This window comes from Anser anser (genome assembly GCF_964211835.1).
Source record: "Anser anser genome assembly, chromosome: 4".
In the NCBI taxonomy this organism is placed as follows: domain Eukaryota; kingdom Metazoa; phylum Chordata; class Aves; order Anseriformes; family Anatidae; genus Anser; species Anser anser.
In genome coordinates, this window is record NC_139724.1 from 46,175,107 (window position 1) to 46,194,373 (window position 19,267).

The 19,267-nt window shown below is 51.6% G+C and overlaps 2 protein-coding genes across 3 annotated transcripts; both read left to right on the plus strand.

The window, feature by feature from the left end:
* Nucleotides 1-3,547: 3,547 nt before the first annotated feature.
* On the plus strand, nucleotides 3,548-10,656 carry HPSE (heparanase). 2 transcript variants are annotated; one of them, XM_083836016.1, is made up of 12 exons: nucleotides 3,548-4,141; nucleotides 5,077-5,222; nucleotides 5,849-5,974; nucleotides 6,079-6,252; nucleotides 6,333-6,504; nucleotides 6,752-6,799; nucleotides 7,328-7,421; nucleotides 7,683-7,789; nucleotides 7,869-7,983; nucleotides 8,734-8,852; nucleotides 8,984-9,130; nucleotides 9,739-10,656. In XM_083836016.1, exons 1-12 carry the CDS (start codon nucleotides 3,975-3,977, stop codon nucleotides 10,298-10,300), a joined length of 1,977 nt encoding a protein of 658 aa, XP_083692142.1. In that variant the 5' UTR covers nucleotides 3,548-3,974; the 3' UTR covers nucleotides 10,301-10,656. The 2 variants fall into 2 exon arrangements, with proteins under 2 accessions (XP_083692142.1, XP_083692143.1); XM_083836017.1 differs by having other exon boundaries at nucleotides 3,561-4,141; nucleotides 9,794-10,656.
* A 1,110-nt stretch (nucleotides 10,657-11,766) lies between these two features.
* Nucleotides 11,767-19,087, plus strand: COQ2 (coenzyme Q2, polyprenyltransferase). The gene is made up of 7 exons (XM_083836027.1): nucleotides 11,767-12,016; nucleotides 12,206-12,372; nucleotides 14,362-14,483; nucleotides 14,679-14,764; nucleotides 15,521-15,654; nucleotides 16,072-16,260; nucleotides 18,541-19,087. The coding sequence occupies exons 1-7, from the start codon at nucleotides 11,794-11,796 to the stop codon at nucleotides 18,694-18,696; spliced, it is 1,077 nt and encodes a 358-aa protein (XP_083692153.1). The 5' UTR covers nucleotides 11,767-11,793; the 3' UTR covers nucleotides 18,697-19,087.
* Nucleotides 19,088-19,267: the final 180 nt, after the last annotated feature.

Sequence of the window (19,267 nt, forward strand, 5' to 3'; positions counted from 1 at the left end):
GCTTGGCAAAAGATTTGAACACCCATGTATGAGTGAACTACTTCAATACTCCTTCAGGCAGGAATCCCTGTGTTCCAGGAGTAGCTAATGGAGTGAAGTAGAGCTGTAGTTGTAATGCAGGAGTGCCAGAGTTGCTCAGGGAATTGTAGCTACTATCTAGTCTAAGCATTTTTTAACAGATTGGAACACCAAATTACTACTCAGTCTCTGTAAATGCCTGAAGAGGTAATTTATTAAGGGTGTTTCTGCAGAAGCCTTCTAAATAGTTTAAATTTGCTTTAAAGGTTTTTAAATTTCATTGTTGCATATGAAGACTGACTTTCTAAGTCAATAGCAGAAGCCATATAAACAGAAGTAGCTTGAAAAATGTCTGAAACATTCAGTTGTGACACAGTAAACTCCTTTTCAAACCTGGTGTGTAGTGCATGACAATGTTTAAGTGCTTCACATGAAGAGTGACTTGAAAGCTATGATGGACGGATGGGTTGAGTCATGGTAGCTTTTGTCAATATAAGCTTAAACTTAACCTATAGAGTTCCTTTGTGGAATCAGCCAGCCCCTCCGGCTAAAGGAAACCTGAGGCAAACCTTAAACAAAAAACATTAAATAACTTGGTCTTGTAGTCAGCTCTTCCCTAGTGTGCAATTGTGTTGGGATTCCAGAGATAAATGGGAATTATTTTAAATCCCAGTGGCGTTTGCAGTGAAGGACTGGATAAGGTGGAACTCCGCTGCAAAAAAGTTGCGAATAAATTATATAAGTGTTTCGTTGCTGGATTAGAGAAGCAATGGTTTGTTAGCAATTGAGTAAATACTTTGTGTTAGCCTTTCTTTTGACAGAAACATGCCTCTAACACCAGAATTCTGGTAGTTTGTAATGGCTTAGGAGTTTTAATAAACAAAAGTGTATGCTTTGAGTGTTAAAACAGGCTGAGAACTTCAGCTGCCCTCTTTAGGGGAATGTGAGTTATTTCCACAGCTAGATGGGCGGTGCCTGGGGGGAATACCACTGCTGATGTTTGAGGCTCCATGACACATGGTTTTGGGAACACCAGAACACGTTAAGTTGGTTCTTACGGTAAGATGGAGCTGTCCCCCAGGTGCAGCAGTAATTTTTGCCATGGCCTGAGGTTGTCTAAGCATGTCTCTGCCTGCCTTGCCCTTCTCATTAGGTGAAATGTTTGATTAAATTGTTATCAACATTTCTCTATCAGTTTATGTGAAATACCTTTAAAAGGGGAGATGCTCATTCAAGCAGAATTCTGTTTGTTCTGAGTTGTGTGTTCTACTTCACAGGCATCTGGGGAAATTTTAGTTATGCTTTTAAGACCTGGCCAGCTGCTCTAAAGGCTTATTGGTTTGCTTCACTGATTCTGAAACTTGAAACAGTCTTGCATGCAACTTCGTAATGAAGGAATTAAAAAATTAAGGAGTGTTACATGTTTCTCTGAGTTAATGCAATAACAGATGTGGAAATAATCTCATAAATCCTTACCCAAACACTTAATGGGAAATGAACCTCTGCCACAATGATCGTTACATACCATGAAAGCACAAACATACAAAATGAGCATGCCCTTTCAATTTTTATGGTGAAGGGGATCAGCAAGGGGTAGATGTTGGGAGGCTGGCTGCAGCTGGGTCACTAACTCGCTGTCCTCACTTGCACCTGGCGGTGACAACCAGCACTGGGCCAAGCTCAGCTGTTGAGACGTGTGCCCAGGAACGGGGTCGAGGACTTCACACCTACACATACCTCTTGGAGAATGGTGGCAGGAGTTTGTGGTGGGAGCAAGCAGGTGCCTTCAGGCCTCAGTTAATGCTAGTTGGGGAAGAAAAAGGGCAGGCATTGGTCACCTCTGCTGCTCAGCTTCTGCAGGCTGGGCTGTGCCATCACGACTCCCACAGGATTTCCGTGACTAGTTGTTTAAGTGAATGGAACTGAGGTGCTTTGCACTAACACTTGTGCAACACGTAACTTATTTTCCTGAAATCATGCCATTAATCAAAGCAGTACACATTTCAGATTGCATTCCCTTTCTTCAGTACTTACAGAGTGGGAATTAAATGCTCTTCCAGAACAGCTTTCTTACGTGGGTGGAGACAGGTGAGGAACAAACAAACAGGTGCTGATCACGGTGTTTGTGTGCTGCTGGCTGCTGCCAAATGATTTTTCTGGGCCAAGCAGTGCATTGGTGCCTGAAATGGAGGATGATGTGCAGGCGTAAGGAGAGGTCCACATGGGGTGGATGAAGGCACGTCATCAGCAGCTGTGCTGTGGGAAGGCCTGCGCCAGGATGGGGTCAGGACGTTTTGGAAGGCAGGGGTTTTCCCTTGGTTCAAAGAGATGGTTCCGTCCTAAGGCTTCTGTAAAAAGAGGAAGGAGCAAGGATGATGACCTCGTCTATGTGAAATCATGCTCGATGCTTCAAAGCTGAGGTAGGTCAGAAGCATGTACTCAGCTGGATGTCCCTGACAATTTCATCATACCCCCCCTGTGGGGTGAACAAACCAACCTTCAGGTTGCAGCTGGGGCGGAATGTGTTCAGCCTGAAAACCTCAGCGAGTATTTCTTAAACTTGACATCCACCTACCCTACTGTTAAGGTGTCAGCCCGGGGGTGGCAGCAGCTTGCATAAGCACCTCGATAGCTCTGTCCCTGCTCTTGATTCCAGGCTTTGTGTGCATGAGCTTGGTCTTTGCTCACATAGAGAAATTCTCCAGCTACTTAATTCAAGGATTTGTGGCACAAAATGGGGACAGCAAGGAGTGACATGAAAATAACACGGGAGGTCTTTGAGATAGGTAACCTGTTTTCTCAATCATTTAAGAAAGAGAAAGTTTTCAAGTGTGTAGTCTGCTCTTGCAACTTTGTTTTTTTCTCACTGAGGCTTCTCAGGAAGAAAAAGAGATTAAACGCTAATCTGATGCCACCAGCTCTGCTCACCTGCATAAATGCTGCAATGCCCCCAAGCTGTTTGCCTTCTGCACAGGGTATTCTTCCCTTCTGAATTCCCCTTGTGCGTACATATACGTAAGTGGAGGTGAGCGCCACACCGGCCCCATGGCAGGGCTGGCATGGAGCTGCTGTGAGCAGCAAGGAAGGGCTTAGGGCACGTCCTGGCTCTAGTTCACAGTGAAGTGCTCTGCCTAAACTTCCAAGCGTGCCAAATGCCTCTGTACCCACCTCCCTTAATTTCCAAGATTTAATAATGCGCATAACGCAAATGTGATGTGAAAAATGTCCAAATCAGTGATAGAGCTTGCTGTTGAATCCTTGTACAGCTGTACTTCTCAGCTACAGGCTTTTGCGGGCCAGCAAAAGGACAGCACACGCTGGACCTGTCGTACCCACTGTATGCTCTCCGCGGATTGCACCCAAACCGCCTGAAACACCAGTCCTATCCCTACGTTGTGAGAAACACGGAGCGGTGGCAGGAGGCTGGAAGTGCCTCTTTCCAACGTGTTTTTGGAGACTGAGGGGGGAGCAGTGGATTGCAGCAGAAGGAGCGGTGCACAGGCTGCGCCCCAGCTGCACACCATTAACATCTCTGCAGCGGTCACCCCGATGTGCCGTGCTGCCACAGCTCGTTGCGCTCGGCCACGTTCCTGAAGCCATGCGGGGCCAGGCAGCTGCTGCAACACCCCAAGGTGCAGGGACTGATCCTCCAGCAGGCACTGGCACTGTGACTCGACCCAGCGGCCAAGGCACGTCCCGGGTGACATACCCCGAAATTGGCAGCGTTACTGTGGCCGTGATACCGGGAGAGGAGTGTCGCGGGTGTTTCCGCTCTGGCCAAGCCGTGGGCGTGTTTATGAAAGCGCTGATGTGGTCTGGTCGCTCTTGTTCTGCTGGCAGCTCACTTCACATCGTGGAAAACCAAAAGCAGGCGTGTGGGCTGCGTGCCTCTGTGTCCCAGCGCACGGCCGAGCTCCGGCACGGGGTAGCGCAGGAGGAAGAGGAGGGCAAGGAGGATGCTGGCGCCGCTGCTGCTGCTGCTGCTGGCTGTGCCGCTGTGGCAGGCGGCAGAGCTGCGGCTGGGGCTGCGGGGCAGCCCCCGTGGGACGGTGAGCCCAGCCTTCCTCTCCCTCACCCTGGACGCCAGCCTGGCCCGCGAGCCGCGCTTCATCACCTTGCTCAGGTGAGCCCCGGCAGCCCCCCCTCCGGCCACCCTGTGGGGCTGGGCACCAGCTGGTAGCGGGGGGCGATGGTGGCAGGGGTGATGGTGGCACAGGTGATGGGGGGGGGCGCGGGGGGCGAGGAGGAGCAAGGCAGTGGCTGCTGCGTGCAGCCAGCTCTGCGGGATAGAAGCGATCGGAGCCTTCCAGCAGCTTCACAAACATCCGGCAGGGCATCACTGCAACACATGCCGAGGAGGCTTTGTCAGCAATGAGGTTAGATGCAGAGATCCAAAAACCAAAGCCCCCCCCCGCCCCCCGCCTTTATTTTTTCCCATTAGTAACTGCTGGAGCAGTTCAGGGGACTGCCAGGTGATGCCTGCTCCTTCAGCTCCAACTCTGCCTTTTCTTCCCTCCTCTCACTCTGCTATTTCACACTCTCTTCCTTTTGATTCAACTTCTTGTTTTCTTTTCGGAAGCTATTTCATTTCTTTCCTTCTCGTCCTCCCCCCGGTCCCATTTTTCAGCTCTGCCTTACTCCTCCAGAGCCGGAAGGCACCCCCAGCTTTATCTGAACACAGCTCTGGATGCTGTCCTGGCCGCGGCGGTGCCACCCGGGGAGCAGGAAGTACTTGGTGGCCCTGTATCTGCTGGGCGTCCCCGCAGGGTGAGATAGGGCTGCTGCCAGCCCAGGCAGCGCTGCCGCGTGTGGTTCCTCTGGCACGGGCTGGTGCTGGAGCCGCATGTCCCATGCAGCTTTTGTTTCACTTGAACGCTGGTTTTGGTGCAAAACCCATCCATTTGGTGGTTGCTCAAGGGAATAGGGAGCGATGGTGCACAGCCAGCCTGAGGTCCCCTTTCTGGTGGGCCAGGTGTCCCTCTGAGTGCTGGCGATGCTTCGCCTCAATGTGGGGGCCACCCATGACATTCAGCTGGCTTCTCGCTGCCCTGTCCGCAGCAACCCCAAGCTGCACACCCTGGCCAGAGGGCTCTCCCCCGGATTCCTGAGGTTCGGTGGCACCAGCACGGATTTCCTCATCTTCGATCCCCACAAGGATTCGACTTTGGAGGAGAAAATCCTCTCAGAACTCCAGGCTGAGGAAGGTAAGGGCTAGACAGGATGCGAGGCTGATTTCTGCAGGCTGCGTGGGCTCCACCTCTCGGCACCGCTGCGCCTTGGGCTCCTGTCTTCCTCTTGTGCTGCACCTCATCCCTCCTTCGCCTGCCAGGGTACGTGAGCTCGGAGGACACAAAATGCCTCTGCTGACTCGTGCTGGCGTCACCCCAGTGCCAGGCAAAGCGGTCAGCAGAGGAAGCAGCTCCATATCGCCCGAGCACAGGGCAGCTGCCAGCCCTGCTGCCGCTGGGGTTTCCGCACGGCACTCTGGCAGAAATAGTTGGCCAGGGCACAGCCACCACGAAGCACGGCGGGGTCTTTATTCCTGTCCAGCTCCTTAAATTGGGCAATATACATACATATGCATAATATATATATTTTGTATAGGTACAGTACATATAAACTATGTATAGACAGCAAGCCAGCCGCCTTTTTCTATACGGTTAATGTACCAATGGTGGAAGCAGAGGTGCGTTGTGCAGACACGGATGCCCGCTGTTCAACCCCGTACAAACCACTGCTGTTTCTGCGTGATGGGCAAGGCTCTTTGCACCTTTTGCCCTTGCTGTGCAGACGATGGCTCTGTTGCTCCCACCCTCCTCCCGCCCTGCAGGTGCCTGTGGAGCACAGCCTGGCTTCGCTGCGGTGCAGGAGCTGCTGCTCGCCCAGTGGCCCGGCCAGGAGAAGTTGCTCCTCACAGAGCATTCCCGGAAGAAGCACAAAAACACCACCATTACAGGTAAGGTTTTGATGGATTTACGCAGTGGGGCTTATAACCGGGGGGGGTGCAGGTCTCCGTCCTGTGGTGAAAGGGTGGTGGCTGCCTGTGCCTCCTCCCCACAGGGCACACGCTGGACATCCTCCATGGCTTCGCCAACTGCTCCGGCTTCCACCTGGTGTTCGGGCTCAATGCCCTGCTGCGGCGGCATGGCCGGGAGTGGGACAGCTCCAACGCCGGGCAGCTGCTGGGCTACTGCGCCCGGCGCGGCTACAACCTCTCCTGGGAGCTGGGCAACGGTGAGTGCCGCCACAAGCGCTCCTTAGGCACGGACGGGCCCTGAAGCCGGCACGGGTGCTGATGGGCGCGTCCTCACCAGAGCCCAACAGCTTCAAGAAGAAGTCGGGCATCTACATCGACGGCTCCCAGCTGGGGCGGGATTTCATCCACCTGCGCCGGCTCCTGAGCCAGCACCCCCTGTACCGGCACGCCAAGCTGTACGGCCCCGACGTGGGGCAGCCCCGCAAGCACACCCAGCGCCTGCTCAGGAGGTAGGGGGCACCTCGGCTCCTCGCGGGGGCACCTCGGCCCCTCGCGGGGGCACGCGCTGCCCACTCACAACCCGTAGTAAGGCTGCAGAAAGAGTAAGAGCCCACGCGGAAGTCACTGTGAGGGCAGTACTGATGTCCTCCAGGGACACCGCAGCCACCGGGGCTGGGAGGGCTGGCAGGCGGTTATGGCCAATCGCCAGCACCAGCTATAACCCTCTTTTCTGCCCCAAACCCGCCTGGGCTGCAGCTTCCTGAAATCCGGAGGGAAGGTGATCGACTCCGTCACCTGGCACCAGTAAGTACCCCCAGCTGCTGCTGCCACTCTGCTTGTTGCCTTTTTTTTTTTTCTCTCTTTTTTTAAATAAAGCAGCAATCTGCACGTATTAATGGGACGAGTCGGCAGGTCCTGGGCGTCTCTGCAAACTGCTTTGCAGTGTTTGAGGGAGTGCATTTTGGTGCGCAGACCCCAAAGCCACGCCAGGGTTTGCAGCGTGGGCGTAGTAGAGGGGAATGCAATACGTGCAAGGTCATTTTGCTTGCTAACCATGTTTTACTGATAAAAAGAGAAGTGGGATGGGGAAAAGTGACAGCAGGGCAGCTTTGCTTCTTCATTCAGCAGGCAGAGCTGGGTCACAGCTCTCCCCATTGCACAGAAAGTTCTGCAGCCTGCTGGTGTACGTCGCGTGTCAGCGGGTTCAAAGTGCGTCCCCAGTCTGCCGGGCACGCCACAGGACAGCGTCGCGTGTGGCTGGGGCTTGCGCTGAGAGCAGGTACCAGTGTTTGTATTTCCTCTTCATTTCAGCTGTCTTTTTCCCACTTCCAGTTACTATGTGGACGGACGAAGCGCCACGAGGGAGGATTTCTTGAGCCCCGCAGTGCTGGACACCTTTGCCACAGCTGTGCGCGATGTCCTGGAGGTGCCCACTCCTCTTAAATCCTTCCCATGTTTGGCTTCCAGGGGCTTTGCACAGAAACTGCACTAACGTGCAAAGACTAACAGGGATCCTCAGAGCTCTGCTGCTGCTGACAGCGCAGAGCAGAAACACTACTTCTAGTGAGAGTAACAACAGCTGCAAAGAGCACAAGCAGGCGTTCAGCCAAAGTGCAGCGCCGACCACCTCAGCAGCCCAAACCTGACCTCTCGCCTTTTTCTCCCCCTTCCCCACGACACCGCACAGATCGTGGCTGCGACAGTGCCCGGCAAGAAGGTTTGGCTGGGCGAGACCAGCTCGGCGTACGGCGGGGGAGCCCCCCAGCTCTCCAACACCTACCTGGCCGGCTTCATGTGAGTCGTGGCGGGGCACCCGCGAGTGCTGCTGCTGCTGCACCAGCCTCCGGTGCCACCTGTGCCTGGTTTCTGGCAGGTGGCTGGACAAGCTGGGGCTCGCGGCCAGGCAGGGGATCGACGTGGTGATGAGGCAGGTTTTCTTCGGGGCCGGCAGCTATCACCTGGTGGACGCCAGCTTTGAGCCCTTGCCAGTGCGTACACGGTGAGGCGTGCACTGGGAGTGTGAATGTGCGGGCGTGCGGGGACAGAAGCCGGATGGTTTTGCAACAAGGCAGCAACGGATCTTGGGGGATATTCACAAATATCTGTGCTGGTGCCTACAGTGAGCTCGCACTTGAGTGTGAAGCACTGTGCTAAATACACGTGCAAGATGGTACTGCGATGAGGTTTTAGCACAGCGGGGACCAGTTTTCGGGACGCGATGCCCTGACGTGTATCCCAGTGCCGCTGCAGCTGGCAGGGTGTTTCGATGCGGTGTTTTGGTTCGAGCACCGCTCAGGGGAGAAACAAGCAGCTTGTAGCCGGAAGTGATAGGAGGTGTTATGGTAAATTACACCAGGAGTGACAGCCAAAACAATGTGAAGTTGGGGTGGGTAGCCAGAACGATGGGAAAAGTCGCTTCCCCAGGCTGGTGGGGAGTCAGGGGAGAAGCTCGGCAGCTTTCCTTCCAGGTGCCAAAAACCCAAGCTGCACCCTGGGCAGAAGGAGCTCCCAGAGGTGACACGATAAGGAAAGTGACTGCAAACATAGCATGAGACGTGGAGACAGGGTTTTGTTTTCACCTGTGCTGTTTGTGCAGTTGTGAATGTATACGGTGGAAAAACTTGGTAAAGAAAAAAAACTATGAGGGGAAAACACTGCCGGAAAAAGGAATGCTGGACGGAGAGGTGTGTGTGTGTGCTGCAGGCCAGCGGGTGCTGATTTCTCTCCTGTTCCCGCAGGACTACTGGCTGTCGCTGCTGTACAAGAGGCTGGTGGGCACCAGAGTGCTGGAGGCCAGCGTGGCAGGAGCAGACGCACGGCGCCTGCGGGTCTACCTGCACTGCACCAACCCCCAGCAGTAAGGATGGGTGAAATTGCCCCAAAACAGCATCCCAGGCCAGCGGCAAAGGGAAAACGTGCAGGTGCGTGTGGTTTCTCCAAAAGCTCTTCATCTCCTGACGGCCGCTGTGCTTGCCTCTCATCCTACAGCCCCAAGTACCGGGAGGGGGACGTGACGCTGTTTGCCTTGAACCTCTACAACGTGAGCCAGAGCTTGCAGCTACCCAAGCAGTTGTGGAGCAAGCAGGTGGACCAGTACCTCCTGCTGCCCCATGGCAAGGAGAGCATCCTGTCCAGGTGAGCGGGCATCCTCCCTCGCGGCACGGGCCAAGTAGAGTGCAGGTGGACTCTGAAACCTCACCTTGTTTGGCGGGCAAGTGAAAACATATCAAAACAACGACAGAAAAAGCGATGTTAACTTTTCTCCCTCAAGCTGTGACTTGCATTACATCAGGTCTCCTAAAATCAGGCTCGCTAGGACGAGCTGGCAGTCCCCTGGTGTCAGTCCCCTGCTGCCCACATCCCATGCCCTTTGCACACCAGCAGGTGCCCTGCTATCCCACATGCCTGCTGCTGGTGCCTGGCAGGAAAACGGGTTGGTGGCGGGGGTCTCGGTGGCTTCTTGTGGTGCTGGCACTGAGGCTTCAGCACAGGCCCTGCTCTGTGGGCACAGAAGATAGCTCAGCAGTTGCCGGCAAGGAAAAGCAGCTTGGGTTGGCTCTTTTCAAAGCCTGCTCTGCTGTCACCCTCACTACAGGAAAACAGGGAACATTTAATTCCCTTGCTTGTGCGGGGGCTGCAAGCAACCCCTCACAGAGGGAGCACGGCAGGCGCTGTGTGGGAAGCACTGTTTGTTCTTGGGCTATTTGTCGCGTGTGGCTCCGGGCACATTGGCTTGCATCCAGAGCCAGGGATACCACTGGCGAGCCTGGCTGCAACGTTGCACGGGTGCCTCGGCAGGAGGGTGCAGCTGAACGGCCGCCTGCTGCAGATGGTGGACAAGGAGACGCTGCCCACGCTCCACGAGGCCGCCCTGGCCCCCGGCAGCGCGCTTGGCCTGCCCGCCTTCTCCTACGGCTTCTACGTGATCAGGAACGCCAAGGCAATCGTGTGCATCTAAGTGCGCAGGGGGCACAGGACCTGTCGGGACGCTCAGTGCGGTGCCACACGTCTTTCCTCGGCTGGGAGGCCGCAGTCACAAGATGGAGCTGTGGCCCCACGTTCTCCAAAGCCTCTGCTTTGCTTTGTTTGCTCGCACACAGCGAGGTTTTGCTCAACATCGTCAGCACCCTGAGAGCTCAGCAGGCTGAAAACACACACACTGTATTTCCCTTCTTAAGCTCGAAAAGGACGCTACCAGCTCCACGGGGTTTAAGAGCAAAGGGCTGGCTTGTGTTTCCTGAGAAAGCTGTGCACCTCCCAGCAGACGGATGTACTTTGGGAGGCGTGATTAAAAGTGCACCATAAAAAGGTTATATTTAACCACAGTTTGTGAAAGGAGTGTTTGCCTAGACAGCGTGTGTGTGTTGTGTGAAGGCCTAGCCACCAGGAAGTGATACACAGCAAAAATGTGAATGGGAAAGGCTGCGTTTGTGTACACTGTCCACATTCAAAATGAGTGCACGGAGCACAAAATGAGGGGGAAAGTCTCACGTTGTCAATATCAAGTTGTTGATGTATTGTTGTTATTGCTGCATAAGCTACAATTTAGAAACAAAAGTTGATGGTTGCCTGGTAGCTTCTTTCTAAAACTTTCTAACAGGTTTGTTTCAATGCTTCTTACTTTTATATCTGAAGATTTTGAATAAACTCAATTTATATTAGCTTTTTGCAATTTTCTGTTTTGTTTTGTTTAAGATTACTGATATCACGGAACTCCCCGCATTTCTTTTGGTTGCAAATCAGCTGCCGTTTAGGTGACTTTCACCACGCATATCCAGGTAAATAAAAATGTCAGAGATCCTGCCCAGCTGGGGTTGTTTAATATCTGCTGGCTCTGCAGCCTGCCTCAGGTGTAACATGTGCTGGCGACATGCAGCAATCACAAGGAGGGGCAGAGGGAGGTACCAGCATGAAGCTGACGGCTTCCCAAGCTTTGCCCTGCTGCGATGGTTCCTCCTCTGAGCGTACAGGCGCAGTTCTGCAGCAGGTTTTGCAGCAGGTGCTACAGCAGAGTTACACGTTAGGTGCTGTGAAGATCGTGGAGAATTCTCTTTGCTTAAGGCACTGGCATCCCTGCACTCCTTCCCTCTAAATTGCGTAGACCTTGGCAGCCTGACCTTGACAGGGTATCTGCAAACCTTTGCCAGGCCCTGACCCATGGGTATCACTCGCACACATTCCTACGTCCTTTTTCGTTTCTGATATGGAAAGTAGGGTTACTCATGGTGGCTTTACTGTGAATCAGTTCCGGTAAGGTGGAGTCACTTGAGTCATGTGAAAACAAGGAAACTGAGTAATTCTGGAAAGCTTTTACTGCAGATACTCTACCACGCAGCATCAACTTTTATGGCTCCGTCCAAAGCTCCTGTCCCAGTTTAGGCATTAACTCTGATAAGGTGATGGGAGAGCAAAGTGAACAAGGTCGCAGACCCAGCAGCCCGTTACGAAACGATCCAGAAGCCCTTTATGAAACCACAGATGCCTGTTACCGACAGCCTGGGAGCTGCTGCCTGAGCGCGCGCACTTCGTGTGTGGAGCGTGAAGGAATGCGACAGCGTTACGGACTCGGGGCACGCTCTGTGGCAGAGGGCAGCAGGCAGGCTTTCAGTGAGGCGCAGTCACTAACGGCTAAGGGAACGGCTGCTCTTGCAGGCGCTGTTGCCGTTAGAGCCGTTAAGGGCCGCTAAGGGCCGTTAGCCCCCCAACATGGCCGCCGCCCGGAGCGGGGTGGAGGAGCACTGCGCATGCGCGGCACCGCGCGGCAGCGCCCCGCCGGAAGCGCTTCCGCCGGCGGCAAGATGGCGGCGCTGCTGTGGCGGCTGGGCCGGGCCTGGTGCAGCCCCCGCGCCGCCCGCCCGGCCCTGGCGGCCGCCGCCGCCGTTTGGCCGCCGCCGTTCCGCCCCGCCGCCGTTCCTCCGGGCCCGCGGCGGCCGTTGAGCTTCTCGGCGGCCGAGCTGGTGCGCGCCGCGCCCGGGCGGCTGCGGCCGTACCTGCGCCTCATGCGCCTGCACCAGCCCGCCGGTGAGCGGCGGGGCGGGGCGGGGCGGGCCGGTAGCCATGGCGACGCGGCGGCCAAGGGGGCGGGGGCGCGGTAGCCATGGCGACGCGGTGCCCATGGCGACGCGGTTGCCGTGGCGACGCAGCATCCGCGGCCTTCGGCCCCCCCCGGCCGCCGCGTTGCCCTGAGGCCCTGTCCCCGCCTGCCCGCAGGGACGTGGCTGCTGTACCTGCCCTGCGCCTGGAGCATCGGGCTGGCGGCCGAGCCGGGCTGCCCGCCCGACTGGCAGACGCTGGCCCTCTTCGGCGCCGGGGCCGTGCTCATGCGTGGGGCCGGCTGCACCATCAACGACATGTGGGACCGCGACTACGACAAGAAGGTGGGGGGACGCGCGAGGAGGCGCGGGGCTAGCGGGCAGCTCCTGGTGCTCGAGGAGGGGAGGTGCTGGGTGTTTCGCACAGGGCGCGTCCTCTGAGCTCCTCGCCAAGGGCAGGCGCAGGGCTCCAGGCAGGTCTGGTTTTCTCCAACTCGAGACGTTCCTCCCTGTCACCATCCGAGACGCCCGCAACTCCTTTGTCTACGTTTCCTCCCGGGGTGGTTGAAATCATGTTGTGTTATACGACGCTCCTGCGCAGGGCTGCAGTAAGTCTCCTAGAGTGCTCACTTCCACGTAAGCTGTGCGTTGCTGTCAGCAACGTGCAGTGCTTGATCAAAAGAAGTTTATCTTTCAACTCTTATCTGCATGACAGAGCCCAAGTGATGAGACGAGACCCAGGTGATAAGACAAGGGGAAATGGCCTCAGGTTGCGTCAAGGGAGGTTTAGGTTGAATATTATTAGAAATTTCTTTACTGAAAGGGTTGTACGGCTCTGGAGTGGGCTCCCCAGGGACATGCTTGAGTCACCATCCTGGCGTCTTTCGAGGAACGTGTAGATGTAGAACTTAGTAGCGTGGTTTAGTGGGGGACTTGTCAATGCTAGGTTAAAGGTTGGACTAAATGCTCTTAAAGGTCTTTGCCAACCTGGATGATTCTATAAAAATAAATAACCCTTTCTTCTAAACTTAGGTATCATCTACCCTTTCCTTTATATTTTCAGGAGCAGGAAGGCCTTGGTTATTGTTAATTTCCGCATGAGAATGGCCGTTGACAGAATCATGCCCAAGCGTGTACTAATCCTCTTTGTGGTGTTGCATTTCCTCCTCCCTCTTGTTCAGTAGAAGGAAATAAACAGGAGGCAGTGCTGGGTGTCAGACGCTGACATGCACAGGGGCGTACGCTCGGCGGGGAGGATCCCAGTGAGCTATTGGCTTATTTTCTTTTCTGATCCTATGTTTTTTCTTTCACTTTGGGTATTGGCCATGGCAAAGTGCCAGGATAGTGAGTGACTGCGCTCTGTGAAGTCTTCCGTCCAGCGCCGGTGTATTTATTCTGTTAGAAAGCAATAAATCCATATGGGTTTTGTGGTGTCTTTGGATGGTTTAGGGTTCAGAGGTTATTAGCAGCTACTTGTGCTATGAAGGTTGCTGGGGTATGCAATCAGCAAGATGGAATTCACGTGGTAATACGTGCATTTGTGCATGAATGTGATGTAGTTAAACATAAAGGCTCAAACATTCCCGTAGCAGCACTTGGTTACACACCTCAACAGGCAATCTTCTTAACAAGCCAGCTGGCGGCTGGGGCGGGAGCAGGACGTTGGCTTGTGCTGCTGGTCGCAGTTTGGGGGTGGTTTTTTACAATACTAGGTATTTGATTTTTTTTTTCTATTTTTTTTAATTAAAATGGAAGACGCCATGTCAGGTAATGATGTGCAGTAGAGTTGGTCACAGAAATGCTTTCTGTGGCCAACTCTACTGCACATCATTAATTAAGAGTGTATTTAAACTGCATAAGCAGTATTTGAAGTTTGGCTTAAATTATTTAGTAGTAGGGGGAGAACATACTAAGGGAGTATACTTAAGGTGACGTTATTAAAGCGTATGCAGAATCCTTTATACATTTTTAGTATTCTATAAAAAGTTGGCGTTCAAACCTCCCCAAATAGACTTCACATCGTGTCTAAATGCATTTTTTTTCCTGTTGTTATTGTGGGATGGATTTTGTTACTTGTTTGTTCAGATTATTGTCACCTTCAGCAGGTAACTCATCATTCATTTAGGTTTAAAAGTATTTTCCAACATTTGTTCCTTCTTTCAGTTGGCTTTGCATGATTTCTCTACTCCTGACAGACGTCCTAAACTCCACTGCATCCCACCTAGGGTTAAAATAATTGTCCTGTTGCATGCCAGTGGTGTGACTTGAACTTTTAGGATACGTTTGAATGCGTTAGGTTGCACTTTGTGTTAACGCTATTCCTTCCATGTTTAGGTTGCAAGGACAGCAAGCAGGCCCCTGGCAGCTGGAGAAATCTCCACTTTTCAGTCCTTCATTTTTCTCGGGGGACAGCTCAGCCTGGCTCTCTGTGTGCTTCTGTGTCTGAATTACTACAGGTGACGTACACGTTATCTTCTGTTTCTTAGAATTGCGTTCCTGGTCCGGAGGTAAGCACAAAGATTTTGAACAGCAAACATGCTGGGGGCAGAGGAGTTTTAGCCATGGAAGTCAAGTAGTCAGTTTGGTACTGTGTACCAGCTCTTTAGACCTGTGATCTTTAGACCAGCAAACAAGTCTGGTACTTCTTACAGTATCGTTCTGGGAGCAGCCTCCTTGTCTCTTGTGGTCTCCTACCCTCTGATGAAGAGAATCACGTATTGGCCACAGTTAGTTTTGGGTGAGTTGGAAATCTTTTTAGTTTTCTTCTTCTTCCGATCTAGCTTTTGGGAAGTTTCACATACCGGTTAGTAATTGAACTTCAGCAGTCTGGTTTTATGTAAGTTTATATTAAAATAACAATGCTCTGCAAACAAAATTCTGCCATGCCAGAAGCTTCTTAAGCAGTAGTTTAACAAAATTAAGCAGGAGCTGCGTTGTAATGTTTTCGTTCATAAACAATCCCTTCTGTTGTAGTGTCGAGAGAGAGAATAAATGCTTGTAGCTTGAGAGCTGGCCGTACTTTAAGAGTTGTCTCAAAACCTGTCTTAACTCTTGGCCTTCCCACTCCAGCTGTCTTCAGCTTTGTCAGCCAGAACTGCCTTTTCCAGTGTGGAAGCACCACAGTTGGCTGCTCTGAGCTCTTTTGCAGTCAGCTTTACCGACATCAAAGCATTTTAACTTCAGACGCGTTGTTGGAGTGCACTGCAATAGTTCTGTGCCAATGCTTCCTTAGGATAATGAAACCATATTTAAACGGGGGAAAAATGCGTGGCACTGCGCATTTCTCCTTAGATCTCCAGGGTATTTAATGTCAAATTACTTGGGATTTGTTACCTGACTGAAACTCCGTGCTAGGAAATAGGGATGCCGGGATTGTAGCAACAGCTGCAGATGTAACATATGCTTGAAGAAATGATACTGAGTTCTGTACGTGTAATTTAGACTGGTCCTGGCACCTTCTAAACTATCTTTGTTCCACTCTCCCTGTTTTTAGGACTTACTTTTAACTGGGGAGCCCTTCTTGGGTGGTCTGCCATCCAAGGGTCCTGCGACTGGTCCGTGTGTTTGCCCTTGTACCTGGCTGGAGTCATGTGGACGCTGGTGTACGACACCATCTACGCGCACCAGGTAGAGCAGCAGTGGGAAACTTTTCAGACCGGTGTATGTTTGCTTGCTTAATTTACAGCTTTGGTCTTGAGCAGCACTAACGCGCAGGTGAGCACCACAGAACATCCACCCTTGGACCTTTCATTGCTCTGTAAATATTTTATGTAGCGGGCAGAAGGCCGCAAGTGAAATGCGTTTTGTGTGCCCATGCATCCGCGCTGTGTCAATAACTGCACAGCTGGTATTAACTGTTAGCGGCCAACCCAGCTCTGAGGACCAGCCTTTTAATTTATAGCTTAACCCAGGGACCTACAAATACACTCAATTGAGGTTGCTGTTAACAGCTGTGGGAAACTTGAGATGGGCCCCCCATTTTACTTTCCTTACCAAGTAACGGTTGGATTGCAGATCTTCTGCTAATTGTTCCTTTCCCTCTAGGACAAGAGGGATGACATCCTTATCGGCGTGAAGTCCACGGCGTTACAGTTCAAGGAAGATACAAAGCGGTGGCTCAGTGGCTTCAGCATGGCAATGCTTGTGGGCTTGTGCGTGGCGGGGATGAATTGTAACCAGACTTTCCCTTACTACTCAGCCGTGGCTGCCGTGGGCGCTCACCTAGCACACCAGGTTTGATGGATTCATTTATACTTTCTCCACGTGGAAACTCTTGATAAGAAATCATAGTGCTTTTCGGCCCCTGGCTGAAAATTCTCCAAGTACACCGAAAAAAAAAAAGAATCCTGTAAATTTTTGAAAAAATCATTTAAAGTCTTCTGACAAAGGCTTGCTTCTCCCAAGTACCTTTTGCAGAACTCTTTTGAGGAGACGTCTGGGTTCACAGCCTTGTAGTGACGGTTAGTCTATGGGAGGAGTAATTGCTGGCCTTCATAAGTCAGTGATAGCGCTGCGAGCAGTAAAACCGTCAGCAGTCTGAGAAGTTAAATGTGGGATTAACATGTGACTTGCCACGCAAGGGACAGCCTGATGGGTGTTTTACAGCCCCTCACAGCTGAGCAGCGCTTTAACGGGGGAGCTCCCACAGCTCGTAGATATCAAACATTAATCGTGCCTGCAGGTTACAACATTTTTGCGGCGCTGTGCTCTGGTACTTGTCAGCCACCGCTTTTCACAGGGTTTGATCTTGGAAATCTGTGGAGGAAAGTGTACTACTTTCCCCCACCTTATCATTGAGACCTGGAATTGCCAGAGTGGCCTTGCATGGCAGTTTTGGCACAAATGGAAATCACTTTCCTGCAGAGAGGATTTTTCTTGGTGAGGAGACAGAATGTGAGGGGCAAGGAGTCACAGAATCACAGAATCATGTAGGTTGGAAGAGACCTCCAAGATCCCCTTGTCCAACCTCTGACCTGACACTAACAAGTCCTCCACTAAACCATATCACTCAGCTCTACATCTAAACGTCTTTTAAAGACCTCCAGGGATGGCAACTCAACCACTTCCCTGGGCAGCCCATTCCAATGCCTCACAACCCTTTCCATAAAGAAGTTCTTCCTAATATCCAACCTAAACCTCCCCTGGCGCAACTTTAGTGTGTGACGATTCTCTAGATTACCCAAGTTGTAAGAGCAGCCCTGTTCCGTATACCACAGAGCAGCTTCTCTTTGAGTGCATGTTTTAATATTACTTCTGCCTAGGCATTTGCATGCTTATCTTCATGTTCAAGACATCAAAGATCTGCTGACTGACTGAGTTTAGAAAGCTGAATAAGCCATGTAAGGTGCCCCTTCCTCAATTTAACTAGTTTGTGCCTGAGGCAGAGGAATTTGGGTCACGAAGATGTCCAATTCCTGTACTGCTGAAGAAGTTCCTGAACAGAAAACTAAGCTGCCTTACGTGCTTCGCGTCTGTGAAGGTTCATCTCATGGCTTGGCCGCTGTTGGGTTTCACTCATCCATTTAGTGTTTTCACTTCCGTATGCCTGATAGGCAGGCAGGCTTTTAAGGGTGTGAAAAAACATCGTGTTTTAGAGGTTTGCAGACCAGGTTTCAGATAGTTTAATCAGAACCCACCCCCCTTATCTCTGTACAAGTGCAAACAGCAGAGGAATGTGTTTCCTAGGGAAGCTTTAATTTCTTTCATTTCAAAGTGTTTTCTTTCAACATCTTGAGGGGGTAAACGGCAGGGTCAGAGTTTCTGGGAGGTGTCTCTCTATGAATCCTTTCACTCGTGTTGTTTAACACGTCCTTTTGCCGTCCCTGACGAAAGACTTCTGCACCCAGTTTCATTTCCAGCACTGTCTTTCGGTAACTCTGCTCTTGCACTGTGCGCTGTTGGCACCTCGAGCTGGGAGTCGCAGCGGCTGCTCGCAGGTGTCGGGGTTCCTCTTTGCAGGGCAGATGTAGCTATGCGGCCAGCAGCACCTGGGCAGGACAGGGCAGCCTCTTGCTCTGCCGCTTTCCCTCCCCTGCCTTGTTTTCAGGGAAGCACGGGCAGTGCTTTCTAGCAGACAAAGGAAGGGTGCAGGCACGCACTTGATTTTTTTTTATTGAAGTTCCTGTTGACGAGTTAGCTGCCTTTCTGCCGAGGAAGGTCTCCAAAAGACTTTTTACACATTCAGATATTTTTACAGCTTTTATTACGCAACTGCACCCAGGAGTATTTAGATTGTTCATGCTGTGATTCACTGGGAGGTTCCAGGAGTTGGGTTCATGTCCAGTCCTTTGCTCTTCTGCTGCATGTTGAATAAATCTGTCAGGTAAACATGGATGCCAGTCATGAACCATCCCTTGCAACTACAGAGTATTCCTGTTTCTTCTGGAGCTAACAATAGGGTTTAGAACCTGAAGGTTTTGAAATTACAGCCCTTCTCCTGTCTTTTTGAGATGTGTCAAATATTTCTGTGTCCGTAAATAGTAATACTGGAATGTTTATACTGTGCTTTTGCAGATTTACACTTTGGACATAGACAAGCCTGAAGACTGCTGGAAGAAATTTGCTTCGAATCGTACTGTAGGAGTTCTGCTCTTCGTAGGGATCGTGCTTGGAAATCTCTGTAAAAGACAAGAGTCGAAAACTGTACAAGAGCCTTTAGAAAGCAGGTAGTCGAAATTGTTAACGATACTGATGTTTTAGTCTGGCTCAAATGAATATTCTCCAAGAGGGGAAAACACTTTTAACGTGACTCTTTGTGGTTTATCCTATTTATTTATAGAAGTTGGTGAAAATGTTCTTCTTTTTTTTTTCTTAAAAAAAGAACAAACAAAAAACAAAGCCAAGCAAATCTTGTTTTTGACTGTCTTACAATGTAAGCTATGATTACTCATGAATGAAGCAAGTGAAGCTTCTGTGTTGGTCCTATGTAGTACAAGGAAACTCCTGACTGGCTCTCAAGAAGTGAGCCTGGCATTTTATACAGAGCAAGACAGATGTCTCTTAGTGACAGGACTTGGGAAAATGCAAAAAGATTTCAGCATGTAAATAAAATCTGGCTGTACATGTTTGGTGTTGTGATTTATTGCATGAAGAAATTGCAGTTTGGGTTGGAGCTTGTTGTGTGAAATAATTGTGATAGCAGCTTTTATCCTGAGATGTCTGGATGCAGTCTGGTCTCCGTCCATGAGGTCCAGAATATGAACAAGTCGATAGAAAAGTTTTTAAGACTCCCTTTTGTTCT